The sequence below is a fragment of the Sorex araneus genome, chromosome X (genome assembly GCF_027595985.1).
Source record: "Sorex araneus isolate mSorAra2 chromosome X, mSorAra2.pri, whole genome shotgun sequence".
Classification (NCBI taxonomy): Eukaryota; Metazoa; Chordata; class Mammalia; order Eulipotyphla; family Soricidae; genus Sorex; species Sorex araneus.
This window is the reverse complement of record NC_073313.1, coordinates 49,300,865-49,326,915: the sequence shown is the minus strand read 5'-3', so window position 1 is coordinate 49,326,915 and position 26,051 is coordinate 49,300,865. Positions and strand designations below refer to the sequence as shown.

Sequence of the window (26,051 nt, the reverse complement as noted above, 5' to 3'; positions counted from 1 at the left end):
TGTACTATCTCCTTGGTCCCATCATTTCCATAACTTCAAATGTATTTTCATAGACTCCTGTGAGGTTTGTAGCAATTTATCACATATTATTCAGGGTTATTTTTATTCCTTTCTTCTCTAAGACTAGTTGCTTAAGATGCTTCGCCTTTCTTGTTAATTGAGGATCATACTTGATTTCAATTTTATACATTTAAAAAATGAATGTCCAAGGGCTAGAGCAAAAGAACAGTGGGTAGGGTGTTTGTCTTCCTTGCATACGTCCTACCTGGGTTCAATTCCAGGAACACCATATGGTCCATTAAGCTTGCCAGAAATAAGCCCTGAGCCAGGTATGACCGAAAAACTAATCCCCCAAAGTAATAAAGTCCATATTCTATGGATGTGGTTCAGTTAGAGAGCACCTACTGGCATGAGGTTATAAGTTCAGTTCCCACCACTGCTCGATGCATTGAGTGTGATTGTCGTGTCACAGTAAAGTGTGTGACCTACAGAGCATTGCAATCAAGTGTGTGTGTGACCTAAGATCATCACAAAAGTAATAGTAAAGCAGGAGGGAAGGGGGTAAACGATATATTCAAATGTTTCAGCAAGATGACATTAATTGTAAATCAGTCCACCACAGTGCCAGAGGCCTAATTGTACATGTTACCGGTAAGTGTCCATGCATAGCAGCTGTGTAATTGTTTTCACAAATCTCCCTTAAATGACAATATTCTAATATTATGTTGCTTATTTTCTTAGTCACTGAATTAGGAGAGTTTTCTATTTTCTTTCTTATTTCTGACACAGTTTACCTTCCCTTCTTTTAGAAATCTCATGTATGGTGTAGTAAAGCTTATGAAAATTGTGGGACAGCTCTCAGATAAATTTTACTACACGGACTGCCTCTTTTTTGGAGCGATCATCTCTGCCACTGACCCAGGTATGTGCATTTAGCTGTATGTTGTGGCATTATGTTATTTGAATGTTCAAGAGTTTATGGTGCACAGTGACTAAATTTTCCTGCAGTAGGGAGACTAATATTAACATGGAATGATGGAGGAAGAGAACAATAAAAGGTCTCACAGACTTAGATGGCTTTTCTAAGACAGGCATGAATTTCCTCTTCCTATTATTATTGATGCTATTATTATTGTTGGTGAATTAATATGTAGTAAAACATGTAACAAAATTTACATTCGTAACTACTCTTAAGTAAATAGTTTGGTAATATTAAGTATTTTGCATTGTGCAGCCAGTTAATAAAACTTTTTCACCTTGCAATACTGAAACCATATACTCATTAAAAGCAAAAACTCTTCAATCTCTCTTTTTCCCTGGTTTTGCTTTTCCAAGTTTTTGCTTCCTATTTCCATAAGCGTGCTACTACAGATACCTTATCTAAGTAGAATCAAGTAGTATTTGTCCTTCTTTGTCTTGCTCATCCCACTTAGAATAATGTCCTCTGTTGTAGCACATGTCTGAGTTTTCTTTCTTTTTAAGCTTGAATAATATTCTTTATACATGGAGACATTACTGGTGCCTGCTCAAGCAAATTGATGAGCAACAGGATGACAAGTGATACAAGTCATAATTTTGTTTATTTTTCTATTCACCATTGGGAATTTGGATTTCTTTTAGCTGTGTGCCCCTCTTCTCTTTTCCTTTTCAGCATTTAGTTTAGTCATAATTTTTGGATTCAGACTGTATTCCTTCTCATTATTTGCCTTCTTTTAGGAAATATTTGGCTAAATCATATTGTTTCCTTAGTATAAATGGATACTGGTGCCTGTAGTCAAGGTAATATAACCTGTAAGCCCATTTGGTGCAATGTTCCTGCATAACTGTACACTGTGGCTTCATTTCTTATTTATAAATGTCTTATCTTGTGTTTTTCCCAAGTTTTAATTGAACCAGTTCTTAAAAGTAAAGTTATTATATATACCTCCTCCCCTGCAGCTTAAAATGAAAAGAGTTCTTTTCTTCAAGTTAAAACTCATAATTACATCTGTTCTAATAAAGTAGTTACAGCTATTACTTCCTTTAAAGCCAACTATTAAGAGTACATGCTAGGAAAGAGCTAAAGTAATAGTACAGTTGGTAGGGCATTTGCCTTGCACTTGGCCACTGACCCAGGTATGTGCATTTAGCCGTATGTTGGGTTTAGCTGAACCCGACGTGGGTTCGATCCCTGGCACACCACATAGTCCCCTGAACCCATGAAGAGCCCACCATATGCACTGCTGAGTATGGCCCCAAAACAAAAAAAAGAGTATATACACTAGTTAAAAAATGAATTTATGGAGTAAGTACTGCTGTTCCTAAAGATGGAACAGTCTTTTCAGTGTCTATGATATCCCCCTAATTTTATGTATGGTAATGACCTTAAAGATATTAAGGTACCCATCCATTTCACCATATGCCTCTTAAGGGTCCACTAGTTCAACATTTCTTAACCTGGGGCTGTATGGTCCCCCATGAGCTTCCATAATATCCTAAGGGGCACAGGTAAAAATCGCATAAATGGGACCAGACAGATAATAAAGTGGGTAAGGTGTTTCCTTGCACTGCTAACCTGGGTTTGATATATAATATGGGGGGTGTCAATCGACCCCATTTGGAAAAATATTGAAAAACCCTAGATCAGTGCCTTTTCATAGACCTTCTATTCAGTGGTGGAAATGTTCTAGAATCTTTCCAGCTCCTTATGGTAGCCTGTAGACACATGTGGCCCTTGACTACTTGAAATGTGGACTACTTCATCTGAAGACTGAAACTTTTTTCTGGAGGTGCACACACCCAGCAGTGCTTGAGACTTACTCCTGACTCAATGTTCAGGGATCATTCCTGGCAGGGATTTGGGAAACAGATGTGATGCTGGGATTGAACCCAGATCGCCTTTGCGCATGGCAAGCACCCTACTTATTGCAGTATCATTCCAGTCCCAGAAGACTGGAATTTTACACTTACTTTATGTTAAATAACTGAGAGTTAAATAGCCATTTGTGGCAGCTGACTACCCCATAATGTAGCTTTAGAGAAGAGAGCTGTGTGGTTCCAAAGTATCTTGATGTTTCCCAAACCACTGACCTCTCTCATGACTACAGGTTTTTTCACAAATACTCTTTTTTTCCACATCAGATGGGCAATGTGCCAAATGTGTAACAATATTTGAGAAAGCACATATAACACAAGCATGTAAACACAATCATCATGCTTATGAACCAGAAAAGGATCTGCCAAATATTCTAAGTAAATTGAAGTTGAAGATTTGACTGAAACATGCTGGTCTGTGAAAAGAATGGGATAATATGTTATAGGCTGAGGTTTGAGTTTTGGCACCACCAAGGAACTGAGAGTGGCTTGGTCATATTTTGTCTTCTCTGCACCTGTTTCCTCTTGTGTAATGTGGAAATAATGGTACCTCTTGCCTAGGGCTATTGTGAAGATTAAATGAAATAGCCCATGTGAAGTATTGAACACATCGTCTGTTAATTATGTTAGACTTTATCTATATCTGACTCGGGCTGAGAATTCTTTTCCCTGTGGCTTTAATATATATATATATATATATATATAAATAATAGGTCATCACTTAACACAAGCCTATTTGTGAAGACCACTCTGAAAAATGACTATTGTTTTAATACTATTTTGTCTCTCACTATCACAAATGTGTTTATTGAGAAATAGATTCTAAGAAAGGTGTCTTGAAAATTACTCAATATATTAATCTGCCAACTAGTACAAGCAAAGGGAAGTTAGGATATATAGCATTAAGATTTCTGTTTTTGTTTTGGGGCCACAACTGACAATGTTCCGGGATTACTCCTGGCTCTGCACTAAGGAATCACTCCTGGCCGGCTCAGGGGAACCATATAGGATGCTGGGGATCAAACCTGGTTCAGTTGCATGCAAAGCAAGCAACTTATGTGCTGTACTATCTCTCCAGCCCCATGACATTAAGGCTATTTATATTATATTCTTAACTGTTAGTGTTACTTCATTTAATGTACTAGGCTGCCCATTTCTTTAGATTATGTTCACAATCATCTATTTATCTTTAATGTGTTCCTAATAGAAAATAATGGAAGTAATTGCCATAACACAGCATTTTCTGATTTGACCTATGAAGACTGATGCACTAAGAGTCTTAATACAAATGAAATTTCTAGGAAATTGAAAGCTTGTACTTATTAAATATCGGGACATCAATTTATTTTAATGGGATCTTTTTGAAATATGACCAGTTTTATAAATTAAAAATGTTTTACCAGTGCTCTAAAAATTCTGTTGCCTTGAAGCAGGTCGTCAAAGACACAACTTAAAAGCAGAGTTAGACAAAATCTCGTCCTTGGTACAGCAAATTAAAATGCTCGTATTGGGATACACAGAACTGTTGATGCATATGAAGGAAAAAGATTCATTTTCTCTGATTTCACAGTATTTGATTCCTTTCTTTGATCTTCACATCGGCACTTGACCATGACACCATAAATATGGGATGGTATAGTCTGCTCTGTGGCCAGAAGCCCTCCCCATTCGGTAATGATGTGTCGTGGGCACCATGTCTTATTGTTGTGGACCATTACTTTAAATGGACCTACCATTCAGGAATGAAAATGTACATTTCCCACTGGTATTGAACTCCTAGGAAGCTACTGAGGAAATGATGAGTGCAACTTCCTTTCTGTGAATCATTTTAAATTAATTCCTCTAAATGTTGTCACTTTTATATCCTTTGAGTCAGTGTGGCCGACTCACAGGTTTCTAAAGATATAATGTATGCTGTCAAAGAGAAATTCTCTAGTTACCTCAGACAGGTTGGTCAGTCTTTGGCTTAGCCTTTGAGACTGAGTTAAAATCAGCCACCTGCCTAGTTATTCTTCTCCTCCTCTTGTGGTGCTCTGATTTTTCCTGAGCAGAGTCCATTTTGTTCATAATATTTACTGTTTTGTACCAAGTCCAAGGGCTTATTATTCTTTAGTACAGACCCACCTATGCGATATTAAAGGTTTGGTTCCAAAACCACAGCGATAAGGTGAACACTGGAAGTCACCTGAGATTGTTTTTTGAGTTCCCATTGCATATGAAGGATACATATCATTGTACTATGATATAATAAGTGCACAGCAGCATTGTCTAAAATATATACAGACCATAATTTAAAACACTTGACTACAAAGAAAATATATCATCTGAGCCGTCAGTGAGTCACAGTGTATTTTTTCAATTTTTATATATTTTATTTTCATAAAGTAGTTCACAATAATTCATTAGAGATAATATTCAAACACCAATCCCACCACTAAGCACCTTCTCACCAAAATAAGAGGGAAGTGTTTACAAGGTTGTTGTCTTTCACTGTGGAGCCATTTAAGCCCACATATAAGAGAATACAAGTAAGTATGTTAAAACTGAACAAATATGTGCTACTTTTTGTAAGTGAACTAGAGTATAAGAGGTCATGCAGCCGTGAATGCAGCCACACTCCAGGAAAGTCTGCATCGCTCTCTTCTAGGAGCTTTGGTTTAAAGTCTCTGAGTCTTGGATGTTGATGAGATTACATGACTCTGGGGACAGTTTGTGAGTGTGACTGCCAAGCTGCTGGAAAACTGGGGAGCTGGAGGGAGGAGGCCAATCCCTGTCGAGCGGGCTTGGAGGTCTCAGTCATGGGTCCCACATTACCTCAGTTTTTCTGCTGGTTCCCTCTTGGGTGAGGCTCCTCCAAGCATGCAGAGAGTGGCCTTGCACATGGTGGTGGTTGGTTCTGGATGTTTTTGGCTGTCGGGGTTCTGCTTGGGGTGGGGAGGGAAACTCAACCTGCCCCCCTCCAAGGTTCCCCGTTGAAGACAGCCTGGAGCATGTCAGGAAATTCTGCCCACAATGTATTTTTTGTTGGTTTATTTTTTCAGCCACACCTGGTGATGCTTCCTCCTGGCTCTGCACTCAGGGATCACTCCTGGAGAAATTGGGAGACAATTTGTGGTGCCAGGAATCAAACCCAGATCAGCTGAGTGCAAGGCAAACACCTTATCCACTATACTATCTCTCCAGCCCGAGTCACAGTATTTTTGTTAGTGGAGAGAGTCACAGTAGCAACATCAAAGACCACTAATAACAGATCACAATAACAGATATAATAATGACAGTTTTGAATATTAGAAGAATTATTTGACATGAAGTGAGCACATGTTGGAAAAATGGCATCTATAGACTTGCTTGATACAGAGTTGTCAGAAAACTTTCATTTGTAAAAAAAATGCATTATTTGATGTACAGTAAAGTGAAGCACCTTAAAATATATGCAGGTGCATATATAAGGAGTCCATTCCCATCCATCAGCCCCCATAGTGATCAGTACCCATATTCCTCATCTTGCTTGGGCACAGACTTGCTCATGAAGGACACGGACGGAAGTCCCTGCCACTTTTGTTTGTTTTGGGGCCACACCTCGAAATGCTCAGGGGTTATTCCTGGCTGTGCTCAGGGGTTATTCCTGGCTGTGCTCAGGGATCACACTTGGAAATGTGCTCTGGGAGCCATATGGGAAACTAGGAATTGAACCTGGTTGGCTGCATACAAGGCAAGCACCTTACCCGCTATACTATCTCTTCGGCTCCATTCCTGCCTCTTTTATGTGATTGTGGGCCTGGATAATGGGAAGTTGGAATTCAGGCCAGCCAAAATCAGACCAGTATTTTTTAAGTGTTATTTTCTGTTATTATTAATAGATGCATACTAGCCTTTATGTCACAGATAAGTGAGTGAAATCAATCTTTTAAAAATATTTTACTATATATAATTGTTATTTTTGAAAAAGTGTTTAAAAGTGAGAAGGGCTTTCAGAAATTATATAGACCAATCACTCAATTTACTAAATATTTGGGACTTGCTATGTGCTAAGTTCTCTCTCTTTCTCTTTCTTCCTCTGTGTGTTAGTGCACACATGCATTCTTAAGTTCTTATACCCAGTTGGCAGCTGTGATTGCTTCACCGGTTTTGTTCACTGCTGTTCTTCACCCGCCTCTCTGCTCCAGAAGGCAGAATTGTAGGAACAATAAAAGGTTCCTTTGTATTTTTGGTTTCCTGGAGGAGGAGTTGTCCATCAGGGGAAAACTGGAAGGAGAATGGAGCTATATGGCTCCTGCAGGTTGGCTGTATTCCTTGGTCTAAGGTCATAGCTCTTGTCAGGAGCTCCCTGTTTTGAAAATCACCCCATCTTCAGACTATTTAGACATATGGATGACATGAAAGCTCCCTCTTTTCTTTTCTTTTTTGTGGGTGGTGTGGAGGGCACACCTGGCAGTGCTCAGGGCTTACTCTTGGCTCTGTGCTCAGGATTCACTCCTGGTGGGGCTTAGGGGACCATATGAGTTTCCAGGAATCGAACCGAGAGATAGCAAGTGCCTTACCCACTGTACTATCCCTCCAACCCCATAAACTTCCTGTTTTCATCCTCAAGTACTTCTCACATTCTACTCACACTTCGATAAATAATACCTTTATTAATCATTGCTCAGATTGCTTGATTTGTGGGTAACTTCTGTCTTCTGCCAGGATACTGACTGGTAGAGTCCTGGACTTAATCTCCTCGGCAGTTAGCCCTGTGCTCAGTTGACTAAGATTAGCCTTCACCAGTCTGGAATCTCCAAGTGACCATTGTGCCCAGAGGCCTCCAATGCCAGTCCCCTGTGGACATGTTTACAGTACAGTTGTGTTTAAAACTTCTCTTGGGCTCACCACTGAGATTTGAGGAATACTGATGTTTTAGTATAAAGCAGTCCCTTATATCACTATCACTGTATCACTGTCATCCCATTGTTTGTCAATTTACTTGAGTGGGCACCAGTAGCATCTCTATTCCTCCCAGCCCTGAGATTTTAGCAACCTCTCCCTACTTGTCTTTCCCAATGGTTGGAGGCTCTTTCAGGGTCAGGGGAATAAGAGCTATCGTTACTGTTTTTGGCATATCGTATATGCCATGGGTAGCTTGCCAGGCTCTTTCTGTGAGGGTGGGATACTCTTGATAGCTTGCCGGGCTTTCCAAGATACATATATATATATATATGCATATATACATGTAGATATATGTTACTCTCTATATAAGGGACTATGAAGTCCCTTACATAAGGCCCATTTTTCATCTTTAAAGGGAGGGCATGTGATAGTACTGTCCACCTTATAGGATTTGATAAGGGCTAAATGAGATTGTAAAATGTTTACCAAAGTATCTATTTGTGTAACTTTTACTATTTTGGGGTTTTGGTCACAGCTAGTGGTACTCAGGGCCTACTCCTGTGTACCTGGTGGTACACCGGGATACTCTGTGCTTAGGGATCACTCCTGGTGGGCTCAGGGGATTATAAAAGATGCTGGGGATTGAACCCAGCTTGCTTATGTGCAAGGCAAACGCCCTACCCACTGTACTATTATCACTCTTATTTTTTTCATCATTGAGTTAATAGAAGATAATTCGTGTATAATGATAAACTAATAAGAGTTAATATTTTGTGTTAATCAAATTTATTCAGAGAAATAGTCTATAGGCTACATATTATATGTAAATTCAATAGGATATATCCTATTATTATATAATTTCATAGAGATAAGGGAGTGGAAGAAGGGAGATTGAGGTTGTAAATTGTTGGTGACAAAGTCCCAAAATGATAGATAGATTTGAGAACCTGAAGCCAAACCGGAGAACCAAGAGACCTTATGTGTGAGCTTCAGTGCAGGTCCAAAGGCAGTAAATTGATGAAACAGCTTAAAGACAGACTGGGAAAATGAATTTCCCAATTTTTTGCCTTTTTATTCTGATCAAGTCTTAGTAAATTGAATGAGGCCCACTATCTTGGGAAGGGCTGCTTTTATTCAGTCTACTGATTTGAATGTTATCCTCCTCCCCAAAGTCGCTGATAGATTCACCCAGAATAGTGTTGAGCCAAATATCTGGGCATACCATTATGCATTCAGGTTCACACATAAAACCAACCATCATAGATCTGACATAAAGAATTGCAAATGTTTTTCATGTACTCAATAACACAGAGAATCCAGGGCTGGACAGAGAGTAGAGAGAATTAGGTGCTTGCAGTGCATGTGGTTGACCTAGATCAGTCACAGCCAGGGTCACTTTCGAGCACAGAGCTAGGAATAGCCTCTGAGTACCACAGGCTATGGCTCTAATCCAGAAAATAAGAAAATTAATTCAGATGGAATTTTACTTTATATGTATCCTCCTCCCTCATTCTTTTTGTTGTTTCCTTGACCTGAAGTCCCACCAATTGATTTTGGTGTGCTTGCCCACTTGCTTGTAGCACCCTCTGTGCACGGGGCGGTGTTGAGGAGGTCACATGTGATAGCCATACTCACATAGCTGCTTTGCTCACCAGCTGTTGCACACTTTAGTTTTGATGCTCGCACACATTCTGCTTACAGTGCTTATTAGAGGTCACTGGGGTTGTTACTTGTGCTCTCTGGAATCATATTCCTGGCCCTGGTACGTGTATATCTTCAGTTTCAGTCTTCACTGGGTTTTGTACATGCAGTTGTGATGCCAGGAATCCCAACGACAGCAGAGGTCTAGGGACCAAGCATGTGTGCAGCACTAGTAATTAAATGTGGCCTCATACTTACAAGGATGACATTTTAGCTGCTGAGCCATCCCTGGACCCCCAGATAAGAATTTTTTTTAGTCAAATCCCTTGTGTTATAAAGATGGCTTATCTTTTAGGAACTGTAGCTTCTGAGCTGTCTCCTGTTCATGCCTAGTTAGAATCTGAATAGTGGCTTCAGCTCCTAGAAATTACTTGCAACCGCCTCATGATGTAATCAGTATTTTTTTCAGATCCAATTATTTTCTTATTCTCAAAAAAATTGATAGCACAATGGATAGCATGTGGCTGACCCAGCTTTAATCCCTAGCACCTCATATGTCCCCTGAACCCCACAGGAGTGATCCTGAGAGCAAGCCAACAGTAACTTCTGAGCACCAATGGGTATGATCCTAAAACAAACAGACAAAAAGAATGGAAGTTGTACAGGAGGAAGTGGAGGGGAGGAAAGGAGAGTGATACTGATTCTTTTGACTACCAGGGAATTTAGAAATTTCCCACGAGCATTCATATTCAAATAGAGGGATCCCCACTGGGAGTAAAGATCTTTGTGGGGGCAAGTGGAGAGATAGCTCAATGAGCTGTGCATATGTTTTGCATGCAGGAGGTCTGGGTTCCATTCCCAGAAATGCGTGACCCATGAAATACTCCCAGAAGCCATCCCTGTACACTGTTTTTGGAGTAGCCCCCATGCATCACTGTGTGTGTCCCCAAACCAAAAGCCATGAAAAACAAGAAATTTGGGTGCACATCTTACAACAACAACTGGGAGGCAGCTTATTACAACAGTTAAAACTAGGGTGAAGCTTTATAGGGTGCAATTTGTGTGTGAGTACAAGGCAACTAGAGAAGGTTCTAGGCTAGAATGACCCAAGGATTTCTGAAAAGACTTACTAAGATCTTTCTGGAAGGCTGGAAGTGCTCTCTAAAAATAAGCAGGTAGGACCAGGACCTTATTTGACAGGGAGTTAAAGGAGAGAGAAAGCTGATATAAATGGAGATGAGACTAGTTGAAATAAATCTTCTACAGTATTGGGAGGGGCTACTCCTAGTAACCATATTTTTTACTTATTTAAAACCAGAAGGGGGAGCCCTAGAGTCACAAAAGGAGGAAGGTGATTTGGGTCTTTTACCCAACTCCACATCTCATTTAATCTGAGCATCAAAAATGGATTGATGTAATTGAACATCCTCACCGCTTCATCTCCGGAAAACTGTATAACTGAAACCTAATCGTGAACAGTTTTGTAAGAGTCTATCTCACAGTTATTCAATAAAAAAGTTTAAATGAATTCAAGTAGAACTTTAGGCAAACATTGTTAAAAAAAATGAGGATTACATGGCTGAAAAATAAAAGTTAACAGAAAATAAAGTTTAAAAATTGAGTCCCAAAGCAGATGAATTTGTTAATATTCTAGAAGTTAATGGAAATTGAGAAAATTATAGGCATTTTTTAAATGAATGATCTATATTACTGTATCACTTTATCACTATCATCCTGTTGTTCATCGATTTGCTCAAGTGGGCACCAGTAGCGTCTCCATTCGTCCCAGCCCTGAGATTTTAGCAGCATCTCCTTTCTCATCTTTCCTGATGATTGGAGGCTCTTTCAGCGTCAGGGAAATGAGACCTGTTATTGTTACTGTATTTGACATATTGAATACGACATGGGGAGCTTGCCAGGCTCTTCTGTGCAAAGAATGTGGCCAAGAGCACCACGAATGTGGTGAAGCCCAAGGCTGCCAAGCCAAAAAATCTATATCAGTATTGAAAAATTAAAAAACAAAAGAACCAAATGATAGGTTTTAAAAAGAGATTGGAACAAAGAGGAGACCTAGACAGAACAGAAAATGTGAGAAGTTAAAAATTATTTAAAATAAATTTTAAAGTGGACCAAACCACACAAAGTATCAGGGACAAAATACATTAGGTGATGAAATTATGAGTGGGCAAGCTACATACATTGCATGCCACTGACCCTGATTTGATCCCCTGCACCGTGTATGGTGCCCTGAGCCTTGCCCAGTATGGGATAAATACAAAGCAAAAAAGAAGTAAATTATGAGGAAATGCTGTGGACTATTTCCATAACATTTGGTTAAGCGTATACTTTTGAGCAGAATAAAATTGAGTAACTTCAGGGACAGGATGACAAAGTCCCATTTATTTATCTAGATGATGGTTACAATAATGGTCTAGTCATAGTAACTCTCTAAATGTTTTTATTTTGTTGGTGTTATTTTGTCAGTAATGGGGCTGCAAATGATAGAAATGGATGGCTAGTTAATGCTTAAACAAACAGCTGTTTGGGATAGAAACAGAGGCTTCTGGGGACAGCAAGAAGGCAGCAACAAGAGGAACGGATTTCAGAACAAGATTTCAGAACAAAGGCTAGAAGCAGAGTTTTAGTAAAACCTTTGGTTAGTCTAACCCAGGGGATCTATATGGCACAAAGAGAACTGTGCTTGGCAACTGAACATTAATTTTCATACAGTTAAAAACACATTGTGTTTTCTTCCTAACCTCTTCCATCCCTATTCCCCATTTCTTTGACACAAGCTTAGTCTAAATTATTTCATCTTGCTATTTTTCATAATGCTATTTCTACTTCTCTGTCAGGTTTTCCTTTAACAAGGTATATGAAATCAAAAAACAAAAAACCAAGCAGCTGTTTTTCTTGGTTAATGATCCTGTGCTGGTACCACATCTGCCACTCTAATCAGGCTTCCAGATACACTGATTTTCTCCTGCACAACCTTTGATTTCAAATACATATTATTTATCCTGGAGGGGCAAGATTAACGCTCTTTTCCAGCCTCTCCCTTCTTGCGGACAAGAAGAGGTTGTACTTGCTGTGACAGAGGCTAGGAAAATGAGGTTTCGGTTTTTATTTTTAACACTTCTCTTTATTGACAAGCTTGGCGTGCCAGGACCAATGATCACCAGCTGCCCAACTGCCAGAAAATTATGACTCTGAAATTTCTATTCATTGTGTAGAGCAAGCGAGCTGCCCTTCCTGTGCCACTCATGGCAGACACCCTTATTTTTGAGGTTGCAATTTTTCAGATCTGTTGATAGAAAGTAAACAAAATAGAAGGTAGTTTAATAAGTGTTGAGAGAGAACCCTGCTGCATGGATATATTGAAAGACCTGGTTATTAAAGACTGGGAGACATTTCAGAATGTCTAAAGACATAGGGGAGTATGTATGATACTATTGGCTTGGGGAGGGGGAGTATAAGCCAGAGCTGCTGCCAGTTATCCTGCAGTGTGGGAGAGACTCCCACAGCAAACAATTACCTAGCTCCAAAATGCCAATAGATCACAGACTGAGAAACTCTTAAACCCTTTCCAGAGGTCTGCGTTGTCACAGTTGGTTGAATAGTAAAAGTCATTCAGGATCTGTCTTTTTTACTTTCGTTTTCTCACAAGGATATGAGGTAATGGAGTCTTCTAGAGGCTCTGTTACTTGAAATATTGACAGTTGATAAAAAAGAGAAGTGAATGAGAACCTCATATTCATCTTACATTAGTCATAATTTAATCCAGAGGTTAAAGCGATCTGAACAAAACACTGGCTACTTCTCACTAAAAATTATTTTTGTTTTGGAAAATGTATTTTTCACCAGGAGAATGTTTATATATTGGGCTTATAATTTATTTCAAATGAATATTTAAGCCTTTCCTACATTTTAAAACAGTAACTATTGATAGCTACAGGCTACAAGGATGAAACTCTTTGGGGGCATCAATCATTTTTTTTAATATAAAGGAGTACTGAAACTAAGAGTGTAAGAACCGGTGTTAAAAGCCTAAGAAATGTGAAGATTGTGAGAAGTATAATTATGTATAGGCTATCATAAGTAAAGAAGTGACTATTTTACACATTTATTCTATTTTCTCTCTCTCTCTCTCTCTCTCTCTTTTTTGTGTGAAAATCAAACCTAGGGCCTTACTGATTGATGCAAGGCATGTGCATTGTCATTGAGTCACTTCCCCAGCAACACCCCCATCTTTTTTTTTAATTAAAGACCATGATTGACAAAGTTATTCATAGTTGGTATTTAGACATATAATGTTCCATCACCAGTTTCACCACCAGTATCTCCGTATCTCCCTTCCACCAGGGTTCTCATGTTCTCTCCCACCCGACTCAGCCACCCTCCACTTCCAGTCTGCCGCCTTGACAGGCACCTTTCTAAGTTTGATTGTTGAAGTTTGGATCTCTTGTTTTCAGTGTTGTTGACTCTGTGATTTGGATATTTAGGCTATATCACTCCTTTACACCACTGATGCACTTGGATCCCCTTGACCCTGCCCCTCATTGCTCTCCATTTCTTCTTCCTCTTGATTTCTTTCCTTCCCTTTCCTTCTCCTCCCTATAATCTGGGGTTAAGGGTGATCTTGGTGTTCCTCCATTCAAACATTGCATTCCCTTGCCTATATAATTCTGCATACCACATATAAGCGAGATCATCTTGTATTTCTCCTTCTTTTGGCTTACTTCATGTAACACGATGTCTTCCAGTTCCATCAGTGAATTTCATGATTTCATTATTACCTACAGCTGCATAGTATTCCATTGTGTATATATGCCAAATCTTCAGGAGCCACTTATTTGTCTTTGGACACATATTTTAGTTATTTTACTAAATACAGCAATGAATAATGGTGTATATAAGTCTTCTTGAGTGAATGTTTTTGTGTCCTGGGGGGTAGATAGCCAGAATTGGAATTGCTGGGTTATGTGGGAGTTCAATTCTTAGTTTACTGAGATATCTTCATACTGTTTTCCATAAAGGTTTAACCAAGCAACATTCCTACTAGCAGTATATGAGAGTTCATTTTTCATTACACCCATACCAACACAGATTGTTCACAGCATTTTTGTTATGTGCCAGTCTCTCTGGTGTGAGAAGGTATAGCATTCTTGTCTTGATTTAGATTTCTCTAATAATAAGAGATGAGAAACTGTTTTTATGTGCCTGTTGGTCATCTGTTGGTTTTCCTCAACAAAGTCTCTATTTATTTCCTCTTACCAATTTTGGATGGGGTTTGTGGATTTTTTTGGTTGGTCTTTGTGAGTACTTTATAGATTATGGATATTGAACCTTTATATGATGTGTTAGATGCAAATATTTTCTCCCAGTTAGCTGTCTTTTAGTTTTAGCTCATGTTTCTTTTGCCATGCAGAAACTCCTTCACTTGATGTATTACCTTTTGTTTATTTCTTATCCTGTTGTCTTTGCCAGTGGCATTGTATCATTAAAGACACCTTTGAGGTCCAGATCTTCGAGCATTCTGCCTATGTTTTCCTCATTGTACTTGATAGATTCTGGTCTGATCTCACAGTCTTTGATCAAAAACTTGGAATTGACTTTTGTGTGAGGCATAAGCTATGGATCCAGCTTTAATTTTTTACACATGGTTATCCAGTTTTGCCAGCACCACTTGTAGAGGAGTCTGTCTTTCTATACTTCATTTCACATTCTCAGCTCCTTTGTCAAAAATTAGCTGACCATATATGTGAGAATTTGTCTTTGGATATTCTCTTCTAACCCATTGCTCAGAGTATTCGTCCTTTCTCCAATCCCATGATCTTTAAAGCCTTCTGTATGCCCTCACTCTTTGCTGGGTCCTCAGGAGCACAGTGGGTTTTTGCCTTCAAAGATATTTCAGTTAACTAGTGGGGCCAAATAACTTTGGCTGTAGCTCTGTTATAAGTTCTGTAGTGGAAATATTTTCAAAGACTGCTTGGATCACAATGGAAAACAGAAAGCTTGACCACAGTACTGTTAAAATCAGCTTCACGGCTTATTCATAACAAACAATACAAAATAAATTATTTTGATTCTGCTTTGGGGCAGGAGTTGGGGTTTGGGATGGAGACATCCAAAATACGGTTGTGGGAGGTGTAATGCTGGTGGGATTGGTGTTCAAATAGTAAATGTAATCAAATATTGTGAAAAAAGATAGGATCAGCTTCACATTGTGCCCCATTGAGATGAACATGATTGCTCTTTGTATTTCGGCCACAGACAATCCCTGTCATAGACATTTGATTCATTTTCTGTCTCTCAAAGTATTGGGCCCCACCAAAGATGGGACTTGCCTCATCAGTTGTCGCCAATGACTTAGGGACAGAAATTCAAACAACTTTCTGTACTTTTGGTCCACTTTGCAGTGACAGTGCTGGCGATATTTAATGAATTGCACGCAGATGTGGACCTGTATGCCCTTCTGTTTGGAGAAAGCGTCCTCAATGATGCAGTGGCCATTGTACTGTCCTCGTAAGTACTGACATGTCTGTTCCAATAGCAATCTTTAAAATGGTGGATATTTAATTGGGTGTTTTGCAAAATGAGGTTCTTCAACTTGGTGAATAACATTTGTTTTGTTGGACAGGCAGCGACCATTATATATGGTCACTGCTGAGTGTTTTGAATGAAGAAGGCCTGGGAGGGCTCCACAGAGTGCAGATAGATGTGTAGATCAGTATTTTTATGCCATGTTGGAAAACAAATGCAGTCTTTTGAAATCCTTCCTTTCCTCTTTCAATTCCAGGTCTATTGTTGCGTATCAGCCAGCAGGACTAAACACACATGCCTTTGATGCCGCTGCCTTCTTTAAGTCAGTTGGCATCTTTCTAGGCATATTTAGTGGCTCTTTTACCATGGGAGCTGTGACTGGTGTCGTGACCGCTCTAATATCCTTTTGCTAATTTCTGCCCATGCCTGGATACAATTGGGTGTCTTTCCACTTACACAAGAGAAGTTTATGCAAGATTTTTTCAGTTTGCCTTTCAGACTAGGAACTTAAAAAAATCAGTCATCATGTTTTCCTTAATTTTTGAAAGTGATATAATACCTACAGGTGACTTTTCTTAGATCTAGAAAACATATAGAAAGGATGCAATTGAAATGTGTAAGATGCAACCTTTAACTTTTTTAAAAGATTTCTTTTTTTGTTTTTATGGGGCCACAGCCAGTAGTGCTTGGGGCTTATTTCTGGCTTTGCCCTCAGGGATCACTCCTAGCTGGTTCAGGAGACCATATGGGGTGCTAAGGATAGAACCCAGGTTGGCCGTGTGCAGGCAAGCATCCTACCCTCTATACTATCGCTCCAGCATAAGATCAGAATCTTAACCCAAGAGCTTCAGTGGGGAATGGGAGTTCCTGAAATGTATCCTGTTGGTGGAACATAACTATTATTGAGTGTCTAGCTAAGAGAATGAGAATTTGGGGGGAATGTGACTTGAGGTTCTCTTGTCACCTTCTTAGGTTCTCTTCCCACTTATAAACCAGATGGAGATGGGACCTTGGGGACCTTGGAGATAAGCTGGGCGGAGGGCGGTGCATCCATTTTAGGGAGCTAAAAATTGCTGAAGAGCCAGAAGGCCAGGGACCTGGAAGGGCTGGAGTGAGTACACTGGGTATAAGGTGCTTGCCTTGCTTGTGGCCACCAGGGTTTAATCCTTGTCATCCCATATGATCCCCCAAGTCCATCAGGACTAATCCCTGAGTGCATTGCTAGGAGTACGCCCTGAGTACCACCAAGTGTGGCCCTAAAATAAAAATCAAATGAAAAAAAACCAAAATTAAGTGTGGGAGCCACAGTGCAAGCCACATGATCCTAGCCAGCAATCAGTATTAAGTGCAAGCCACATGATCCTAGCCAGCAATCAGTATTATTAACAACCAAATTATTAACAACATGACACAATACAACAGAAATTATAAATACCATTACTACTGTAAATACAACAAAAATTATTAATAGCATAATTAATGACAATAAAATAACACAAAATATACAGATTATTAATGAGAACTTATGTTTCATATATACTAAATCTTTGAAATGTATGTATTTGGTTCTATAGGAAATCTCAGTTTAGACTAACAAAGGGACTAAAGAGATAGTACCGTGGGTGGGAACTTGCCTTGCATGCAATCAAAGCCAGATTTGATTCCCAGCACCCCATATGGTCCCCCCAAGTCCTGCCACAAGTGATACCTAAGCACAGAGCCAAGAGCAAGCCCTAAACTTAGCTGGGTGTAGCCCCAAAGCCAAAGCAAGAGTAGACCAACACTGGTAGCTAGTGGTTTTCAGATTGGGTGGAACAGATCTAGATTGCTTTCTTTAAAAGGTCCCTTTTGTTGTCCTGGGAATTTGTTTTGCTTAGTGAAAACCTCTCATGGGATAGTTTCCTGGTAGCTTATTTGGAATGGGGATGCTTAGAAGAGAATCTTTGGTTTCAAAATGTGACATTGATCCCTTATTGCTTATTTGTTTTTTATCTTATTCCCTTATTTTTATTCATATTAGTAATAAGAATATTAATTGAGCATATTAAATAAGTATATTATTATTTTTATTTTGTTTCCCTGAATATCCACTGTCACTCATCATCCCAAGTGACCGTGTACACATTAAACCATGCTCCTTTTCTCCCATTCTCTAGCCCCCAGTACCTCCAGTCTGCTGGACAGCCTTGTTTTTATTATTTAAAACAACACCAAGAAGCTAGTTTGTGGCCCCCAAAGAAAAGTGCAAGGGAAAGAATTACCCTTAGAGAGATGGTCTTGGTAGTGTGTGGTTTGGGGGCACCCAATACTTGGTTGAAACAGTTCCTTGACAGTTGGACGTGACCAAGTTCACCAAGCTGCACTGCTTCCCTCTGCTGGAGACCGCGCTCTTCTTCCTGATGTCTTGGAGCACATTCCTCTTGGCAGAAGCCTGTGGCTTTACAGGTGGGTGCCCATCACTGCTCCAGTTGCGGCAACTTCCGGTCACTGTGGCAGGAGCCATGGGAGCTTGGGGAGAGGGAGGAATTCTTAAAATCCATGGTATTTGACCCCAGCTTTTAGAGAGAAGGACAGAGAAGGAAATAAATCAGGGGTGGGGTGCATAAGAAGAGAACAGGCAGTAATGGGTGAGCAGGCATCAGGGCTTCAGTTATCCTGGTGAGTGGTATAGCCCGTATGTCCAAAATACAGATTCAATAACACTGAAAATATGAGATTTGAGTTGCAAGTCCTGGAACTTTGTATTGTGCCTGTCAAATTGACAGGCGAGGATTGGGTAGGGGTTGGGATGGGTTGGGAGTATGAGAACGCTGGTGAAGGGAAGTTGACACTGATGGTGGGATTGGTGTTGAAATACTGTATGCCTAAAATGTAGCTGTCAATGACTTTGTACATCACAGTTAATTTTTCAAAAAGGTGCAAAAAATCCCAAAAGTAGAGAGAGTATGGAGAATATTGTCTGTCATGGAGGCAGGGGGAGGGTGGGAAAGGGGAGTATACCGGAGAGATTGGGGGTGTGGAATGTGCACTGGTAGAGGGATGGGTGTTTGATCATTGTGAGATTGTAACCCAAACATGAAAGCTTGTAACTCTCTCACGGTAATTCAATAAAATTGAATATTTTTAAAATTTTTAAATCAAAAAATTAAAAAGTGAGCAAGACTTCTTTGAAGAAAGAGACGCTGTGGCGTGGACTTGATGAACTGCTCACAGAGGAGTTTTGTGGAAGACTCTGAGCAGGGGTGATGTTCTGCCATAGGCATAATTGACCTTCCCAACACTGAACTCTCACTTTGGTTTTTTTGTTCGCTTGTTTTGGGAGACCTCTCAAGCAGTGGCCTGGGGATTCAGGGGCCACTCCTAGGGATATTCAGTCCAGATATACAGGCTTGACACTTGAGTCCTTGGACTCAGTGGTGCTAGGGGGACCCAAGGGCTTCCCACAGTAGTGCTTAGGAGGCTATAAGGTACCAAGGATTGAAGTGGTGGTGTGGTGTGTGCCAGACATGCCCTTCGAGCCTTTCTCTGACTTCCAAAGCTGAATATTTTAAATCTTTATTTATTTTTATTGAATCACCATGAATTACAGAGTTACAAAGCTATTCATGATTGAGTTCTGGGCATATAATGTTCCATCGCCAGTCCCTTCACCAGTGCTCATGTGCCTCCACCAGTGTTCCCAGTTTCCCTCCCATCCCCCAGCCTGCCTCTGTGACAAGCACTTTTTACCTCCTTTCAGTACTCTTTCTCCACAGTGACCTCTTCCCTCCACCATTTATCTAATATTCCCTCCCCTCACCCCAGTGGCAAGCTTCTTATTGAAGACAGGTTCTCATTTCAAAGCCGAATATTTCTAAGGCTTATTTCATTTCAAACTCAGTTATGTCTTTGAGTACTTATTCTCATCTTAAGTGGGTATTTAACTTCAAAGGTTACTGAATATATTAGCAGCTTATCCATTTCTTCTCTGAAATTGCTATCTTATTTTACTATCAGCAGTAATAATAAGCAAAGCCTCCCCTTTTAAAAGTAATTTTTGAATCTACTTAGATGAGAGTGAACAGTTTTTCCTTCATTTGTCTCACTCTGTATGATCATTGTTTTTCAGTATCAGGTTTTGATTGAGCCAGTTTTAAATATTCTTAGCGTTTGCCCAGGGATATAGGTCAATGGTAGAACTGAGTATGTGGTAGCCTTGAATATGTTAAGCCCTGGGTTTGATCCCTAGTACTTCAAACAAACAAACTAAAAAACATAAATAATTAGTGTAGGCAGCGACATGGTTTTAGTTCCTCCCATTCCCTGATTTTAAAAAAATAAGTCACTGAATTTTCGAATGCAGTTATGATACACAATATAGGTACTGATAGTCATTTATATCAGAATGTTGTGACATATCTTTACATGCAGCATTGTAAAGTGTCCCGTTTCCTTACAACTTGATAGTTATCTGTAAATAGCACTGTAGCACTGTCATCCAGTTTTTCATCATTTGCTCAAGCGGGCAGCAGTAACGTGTCCATTGTGAGACTTGTTGTTACTGTTTTTGGCATATTGAATACGCCATGGGTAGCTTGCCAGGCTCTGCCGTGTGGGCGGGATACTCTCGGTAGCTTGCTGGCCTCTCCAAGAGGGGCGGAGGAATCGAACCCAGGCCAGCATATATGATAATATTCCAAATGTGTCAGTAACAGGAAATTTTAAAAAAGCTCAGGAAATTGAACACTATGGGCTTGCTTGCAAGCCAGCTTTTTATTGTAGTGGGACCTTTTTCTACTTTGCTCTTCCATTAATTTTGAAAAATCTCTTGCCAGGCGTTGTAGCTGTTCTTTTCTGTGGAATCACACAAGCTCATTACACCTACAACAATCTGTCCGTGGAATCGAGAAGCCGAACCAAGCAGGTGAGAAAAAGCCCCTGGTCCCTGCCAATACCAAGGAGGGACTTGCAGGCTTCACAGCTTCCTTTCCCTTTTCACACAGCTCTTTGAGGTGTTACACTTTCTGGCCGAGAACTTCATCTTCTCCTACATGGGCTTGGCACTCTTTACCTTCCAGAAGCACGTGTTCAGCCCAGTTTTCATCATTGGAGCTTTCGTATCCTTTTTCTCTTTCATCATTTCTATATGAGAAGTGACTACTTCTGGGAAAACGAGATTAATATTATTAATAATGTTTCTATTGTGGATGGGAACCAGTTAGTACTAGCTCCTGGAGTTTTATTTGAGTTGAATCACTGTGAGCTAGAATTACAAAGCTTTCATGTTTGAGTTTCAGTCATGTAATGATCGAACACCCAGCCCTCCACCAGTATACATTTTCCACCACGAATGCCCCCAGTATCCCCGCAATCCCAGCCCTTACCTGCCTCTATGGCAGACAATTTTCCTCTTATTCTCTCTCTCTGCTTTTAGGCATTATGATTTACAGTACAGATACTGAGAGACCATCATGTTTGGTCCTTTATCTACTTTCAGCACACAAATCCCATCCCACGTGATCCCTTCAATCATCATTGACTTAGTGATCCCTTCTCTATCCCAGCTACCTTCTCCCCCAGCTCGTGAGCCAGGCTTCCAACCATGGAGTGATCTTCCTGGCTATTGTCTATACTGTCCTTGGCTGTTAGTCTCATATTATGTTATTTTATATTGCTCCTGGAGTTTTTAGGATGAGAAAAAGAAGGGTTAAGTGCTTCATAAAGGTAATCTGTAACATATATCTAATATAAAGGATTGATATTGAATTGATATTGATTCTAAGATGGTGCTTTGTGATCCTGTGTGAAATGACCTTTCTGTTACACTGGTACCTGGTAGGTTTGCTTTCTAAAGCATCCTTCTTAGCAGATTGAAAAGTTGCAGCCATGTCAGTCCCTAAGATTATTTTTATTTTTGTAAGTTGCAGCCATGTCCCCAGACTTTTTTTCTTGATATGTTTCTTCCCCAAGAGCCCAGACACTGTCTGCTTCTCTTATCTCAGGATTATTTTATGAATTCCAATCTAGGAGGTTCCCATATGGGAGATCTATAGTTATTCTTTCTTATAGGAAGACCTGTAGTTGCTCTTTCTCGCTTTGACCAGAGAAGCATTTGGACAGTGCAGAGAGTAAGCCCATATTCATGTTACTCAATTATTACATATCCCAATGGAAAAAATCTCTCTGTGGATTTCTGTTTCTCTCTCTCTCTACGAAGGTCAAAATGGAAAAAGCACATTCAGTTTGTGAACACAGATTTTAAAAGAGAAACGCTAGTTTGGTGGCATTCTTCTCTCAGAAAAAGGTTGTAAATTCCAAGTGGATTGACAGCTGAAGGTTTTGTTTACTTGGCTCACTCTTTTAATTAAAGTGAATTTTTGTGGGGCTGTGGCTGTCGCAGTGTTGCTACACTGAACCTGGATTTCAAAATACTGAGCATGTGTCCCCTGTTGATTGCGTACTCACCTTTTTTTTGGTTTGGGGACCATTATGCCCAAGGGTCACTCCTGGCACAAATTGGGGAGCCAGTTCTGTACTGGGACTCAAACCCAGCTTGGCTATATGCAAGGTAAGTACAGCTTTACGTGCTGTACTATCCCTCTGGTCCCTGAGCATTCACTCTTCCCCTTTCTGTGGCCACCTGAGTATTCCTGAGCCTTAGACTGCTGACAAAAAGGACTGCTTCTCTTTTGGACTTTTCCGTTATTGTGCAGGAATAACTTATTCACCAGGCACTAGAGAATGAAGGCCACCTGATGCCGTGTCAGAATTCATCCAGTCAGTGGATTTTGGCTTCATCAAGGGCTCATTTTTGACTTTGCACACTTCACAGTCTACCAGTGAGAAATCTATGGCTTCACTGTTTTTATTCTTGATTAAGGATGCACGTCACTTTGATTTGCATTCCTAGCACAGCGTCCTGTGGAGATAGTGAGAGCCCAGCCTTTGTTTATAGATAAGAGCCTTTCCCTCTCAGAGGGATGACTGGTCCTCTGGGAATCCTCAGGGAAGGACCTGTACATGGCTTCTTGAACAGAAATTGCTTTAAAAGCATTACCTGTACCCTCCTGTTCAAAACAAAACCAGAAAAAGGAAGAAACGGAGTCTGTACTTGACTGGAGAAAGCAGAAGATAGTTCCGCCCTTGCTCTGCCCCGAAGCAGCTGCAGCTCAGGCAGCTGGTGCTCGGCCGAAACGGAAGTGCCCAGTTCCTCTGGCTCCCACGGTGGTTTCCTCCTGTGACCAGCTCAGTGTTGGGCTCTCTGTTGGGCTCTGTTCTAAAATCAGCAAGTGACGAATGACTGGTTTCCCTGAATTCTTTGGTTTTCGCAGTGGAGTTCCTCTTCCATGGTCCTTTTCCAATCCTTCTTATATCTCCCAAAGACATCTTAAGCCACGTAGGTTGAAAAATCTCCTCAAGTTGATTCTTGGGAAAAGAATATGAATGTGGCTCAGCATTCAGTTTGCCTAACTGTTGTGTTCAGGCTCTTTTTGGTCATTTGGGCTTCTGATTGTTACTTTCAGCTGAAGCTTCTTTATAAATGTATAGTTTAACTCGGGGGTTAGTGATATTTCCCTTGTGACTTTTCTTCCCCTAGAGCCCAACCATGGGCTTACAATATTTAGGCTATCCCTGGTAACCCTATAATATATATTAGAGATATGATGAAACCCCTCTAGTTTTATCAAGAAGTTAAAACAATGCATTTAACAGACAAGAAATTCTCACAAGGGACAGGACAGTGTCAACTGGGTTCATTGAATCCTGCATGCTACTGAGACTTGTTTAGAGGGAAACTAGACAGCCTGGCTTTCTTTGTACAGCTCTGCAGATCATAGTGAGGCCTCACTGCATTTCTAAAAGTCTATGCCCATCTAGAGGCTGTGTGAAAGTGCCGTTATGAAAATTGTTATGCCCTTAACCTCCCGCCTGGTGGTCAGGTTGCCATCTTCCTGGGCAGAGCTGCGCATATCTACCCACTCTCCTTCTTCCTCAACCTGGGCCGAAGGCATAAGATTGGCTGGAATTTTCAACACATGATGATGTTTTCAGGTAAAAAAATTAAGATGTGAGGTTTATTCAGCAGGCGATGTTAGTCTGATTAAAATATAATCAGTAAGGTTCATGAAAAGAGAGAAATTCAAGTATCTGTTTCATTTGTTTTTCCTGGTGTGCTGAGTACACAGACGTGCATGTTAGGCTGAGTTAATATGTATTTTGCAAGCCGCATTACCAAATATGAACATTCTCCTCCAAAAAATTTGCCATCTTTTTTCAGCTCTATCACTCAGAGATCTGGAGTGCTGTAAGTATTTAATGTGTGTTTCTTCGTAAATGTTCATAGCTTTTAATTTTGCAGACTTAAATTAAATTAGAAGGAAAATAGGTCTTGTGCTAAAAGAACGTGAGCCAAGTCATTCAATGCCCCTGGGCTGTGGTAAGTCTCTCTTTTAAAATAATGATATTGAACTCTTTAATTGCGATCCTTCCCAACATGAACTCATAGCAAAAGGAAATACAGTTACACTCACATTAGCAGAAAGAACCCCAAACTGGACAATGATAGCTGTTCCAGATAGGAAGATGACCACTGTGATTGTTCTGCTTGATCTACAGCTGATTGACACTGTGTCCCTGATTGAGGAAGCCATAGGGGTACAAGCACTGGAAAGAAACATGTGGTAGATAAAGGAGACAGCAATTGACCTTAGTAGATATGCAGTGAACATGACAGGCTTTGTAAGGGAGAGTCAGGCAAGAACACCACTGTGGTGCAGAGGGAGGATATGGTGTGGGTAAAAGGCCCCTGTCCCCCTTAAAAGTATCTCTGTCCTATGGGTGGGGGATAGGATTAAGTCAGTTCAAGAGGCTATGTGATCCGCTGCTTCTTATGCAGTGATTCTTGGGGGGCTGAGAGAGTCATACTGAAATCATATACAGGTATGACTCTTTGTCTAGTACTTGCTTGCATGTGCATTTAAGTATACAGCCTACCATACTGGTTTTTCCATTCTGACAAATATCTGTTTTGCACCCTCTTTTTAAAATGTCAGCTCTAGGATGTGGAAAAGACAGAGATCAGCCCCCTTTCAAGGAGCTCAGAGTCTACTGGGGAGACTCGGGTGTGCATAGATCACACTTTTTCTGAAGAGAGGGTGGCCCATTGCACCAAAGAGGTGTGGAATAAATGTTGGGGAAACAAGAGGACCCGGGGCCTTCCTCACAAAGGTGGAGAGAAGTGGAATCCCAGGAGGTGGTTGGGTTGAAAGGCAGCAAGGCATGGCTTTTTCGGGGAAGGAAAGCAGTCTTGGGTTTTTGTTTTTTTTTTCAGTCTTGGGTTTTAAATGTGAGACACAGGGCATAATGCAGAAAAAGCATTATGGAAAGAGCAAGTGCGTCTAAACAGGTGGGAACATGCGTGTTGTATTAGATTCATCTGTAACCAACTTCTGGGTCCCACTGCCATAGATCATGATTCTGAGGGGTCGAGGTGGGCCCTGAATTTTTATTTCTAAAATGTTATCAGCTGCTGCTTTAATCCCCCCTGCTGGGAACCACTGCTTTGTTATCAGTGTTTCCCAAAGTGGGCAATACTGCCCCCTTGAGGAGAGCATAAAAATGATGGGGGGCAGGGAGCAGTAGTAACCTTGGATGCAAGTGGGAGTGATTTTGTTTGTTCAGTTAAAAGAAGGTAGATTTTTTGAGGTGGAGGGTGATGCTGCGTAATTTTTTTTCTGAAAAGAGGGCAGTAGAGTCAATCATGGAACATCTCTAGACCAGTGTTTCTCAACTGGGCACATATGGCTCCTATGAACCCTAGGATTTTTCACTGGGACCACAATTGAAAATCCCATAAATTGGGGGTGGGGGGGAGTCACAAGACTAGGGAACAAACTGGTAGGATGGAAGGCAAAGGAAGGAAAAATTATTGGAAGTGGTCCAAGGTCAGAATAAAGTTTGAGAAACACCAGTTTACGTCATGGAGACCTTCCAGTGCTGTACCATAGACTTTGAATTTTCCTTAAGAGCAGCTAGGAAACATTAGGCATTTTCTAGAAAGGCAGTGATGAAATCCTCCTTACATATTAAGAATATGCTTCAGAAAAGAGAAAGATGAATGAGGACAATTCTATCATATATGGAAACAATCCACATGCCCAATGACAGAT

General features: G+C 40.4%; 1 protein-coding gene, 1 non-coding gene and 1 pseudogene across 4 annotated transcripts in view; 1 reads left to right on the top strand and 2 right to left on the bottom strand.

Moving 5' to 3' along the window:
* Positions 1-26,051, top strand: part of SLC9A7 (solute carrier family 9 member A7) — a 183,330-nt gene that overhangs the window by 106,516 nt on the left and 50,763 nt on the right. For all 3 annotated transcript variants that reach the window (XM_055120491.1, XM_004612898.2, XM_055120492.1), the window contains exons 5-11: positions 810-922; positions 15,780-15,885; positions 16,160-16,301; positions 18,243-18,348; positions 20,718-20,806; positions 20,886-20,999; positions 23,823-23,934. In XM_055120491.1, coding sequence (XP_054976466.1) covers positions 810-922; positions 15,780-15,885; positions 16,160-16,301; positions 18,243-18,348; positions 20,718-20,806; positions 20,886-20,999; positions 23,823-23,934 — 782 coding nt within the window. The remainder of the gene's footprint in view (positions 1-809; positions 923-15,779; positions 15,886-16,159; positions 16,302-18,242; positions 18,349-20,717; positions 20,807-20,885; positions 21,000-23,822; positions 23,935-26,051) is intronic.
* On the bottom strand, positions 3,115-3,215 carry LOC129400231 (small nucleolar RNA U13). Its single transcript, XR_008627546.1, has one exon. It is a non-coding gene; the product is annotated as a small nucleolar RNA U13 (small nucleolar RNA).
* On the bottom strand, positions 12,516-12,641 carry LOC129400166 (U11 spliceosomal RNA; annotated as a pseudogene).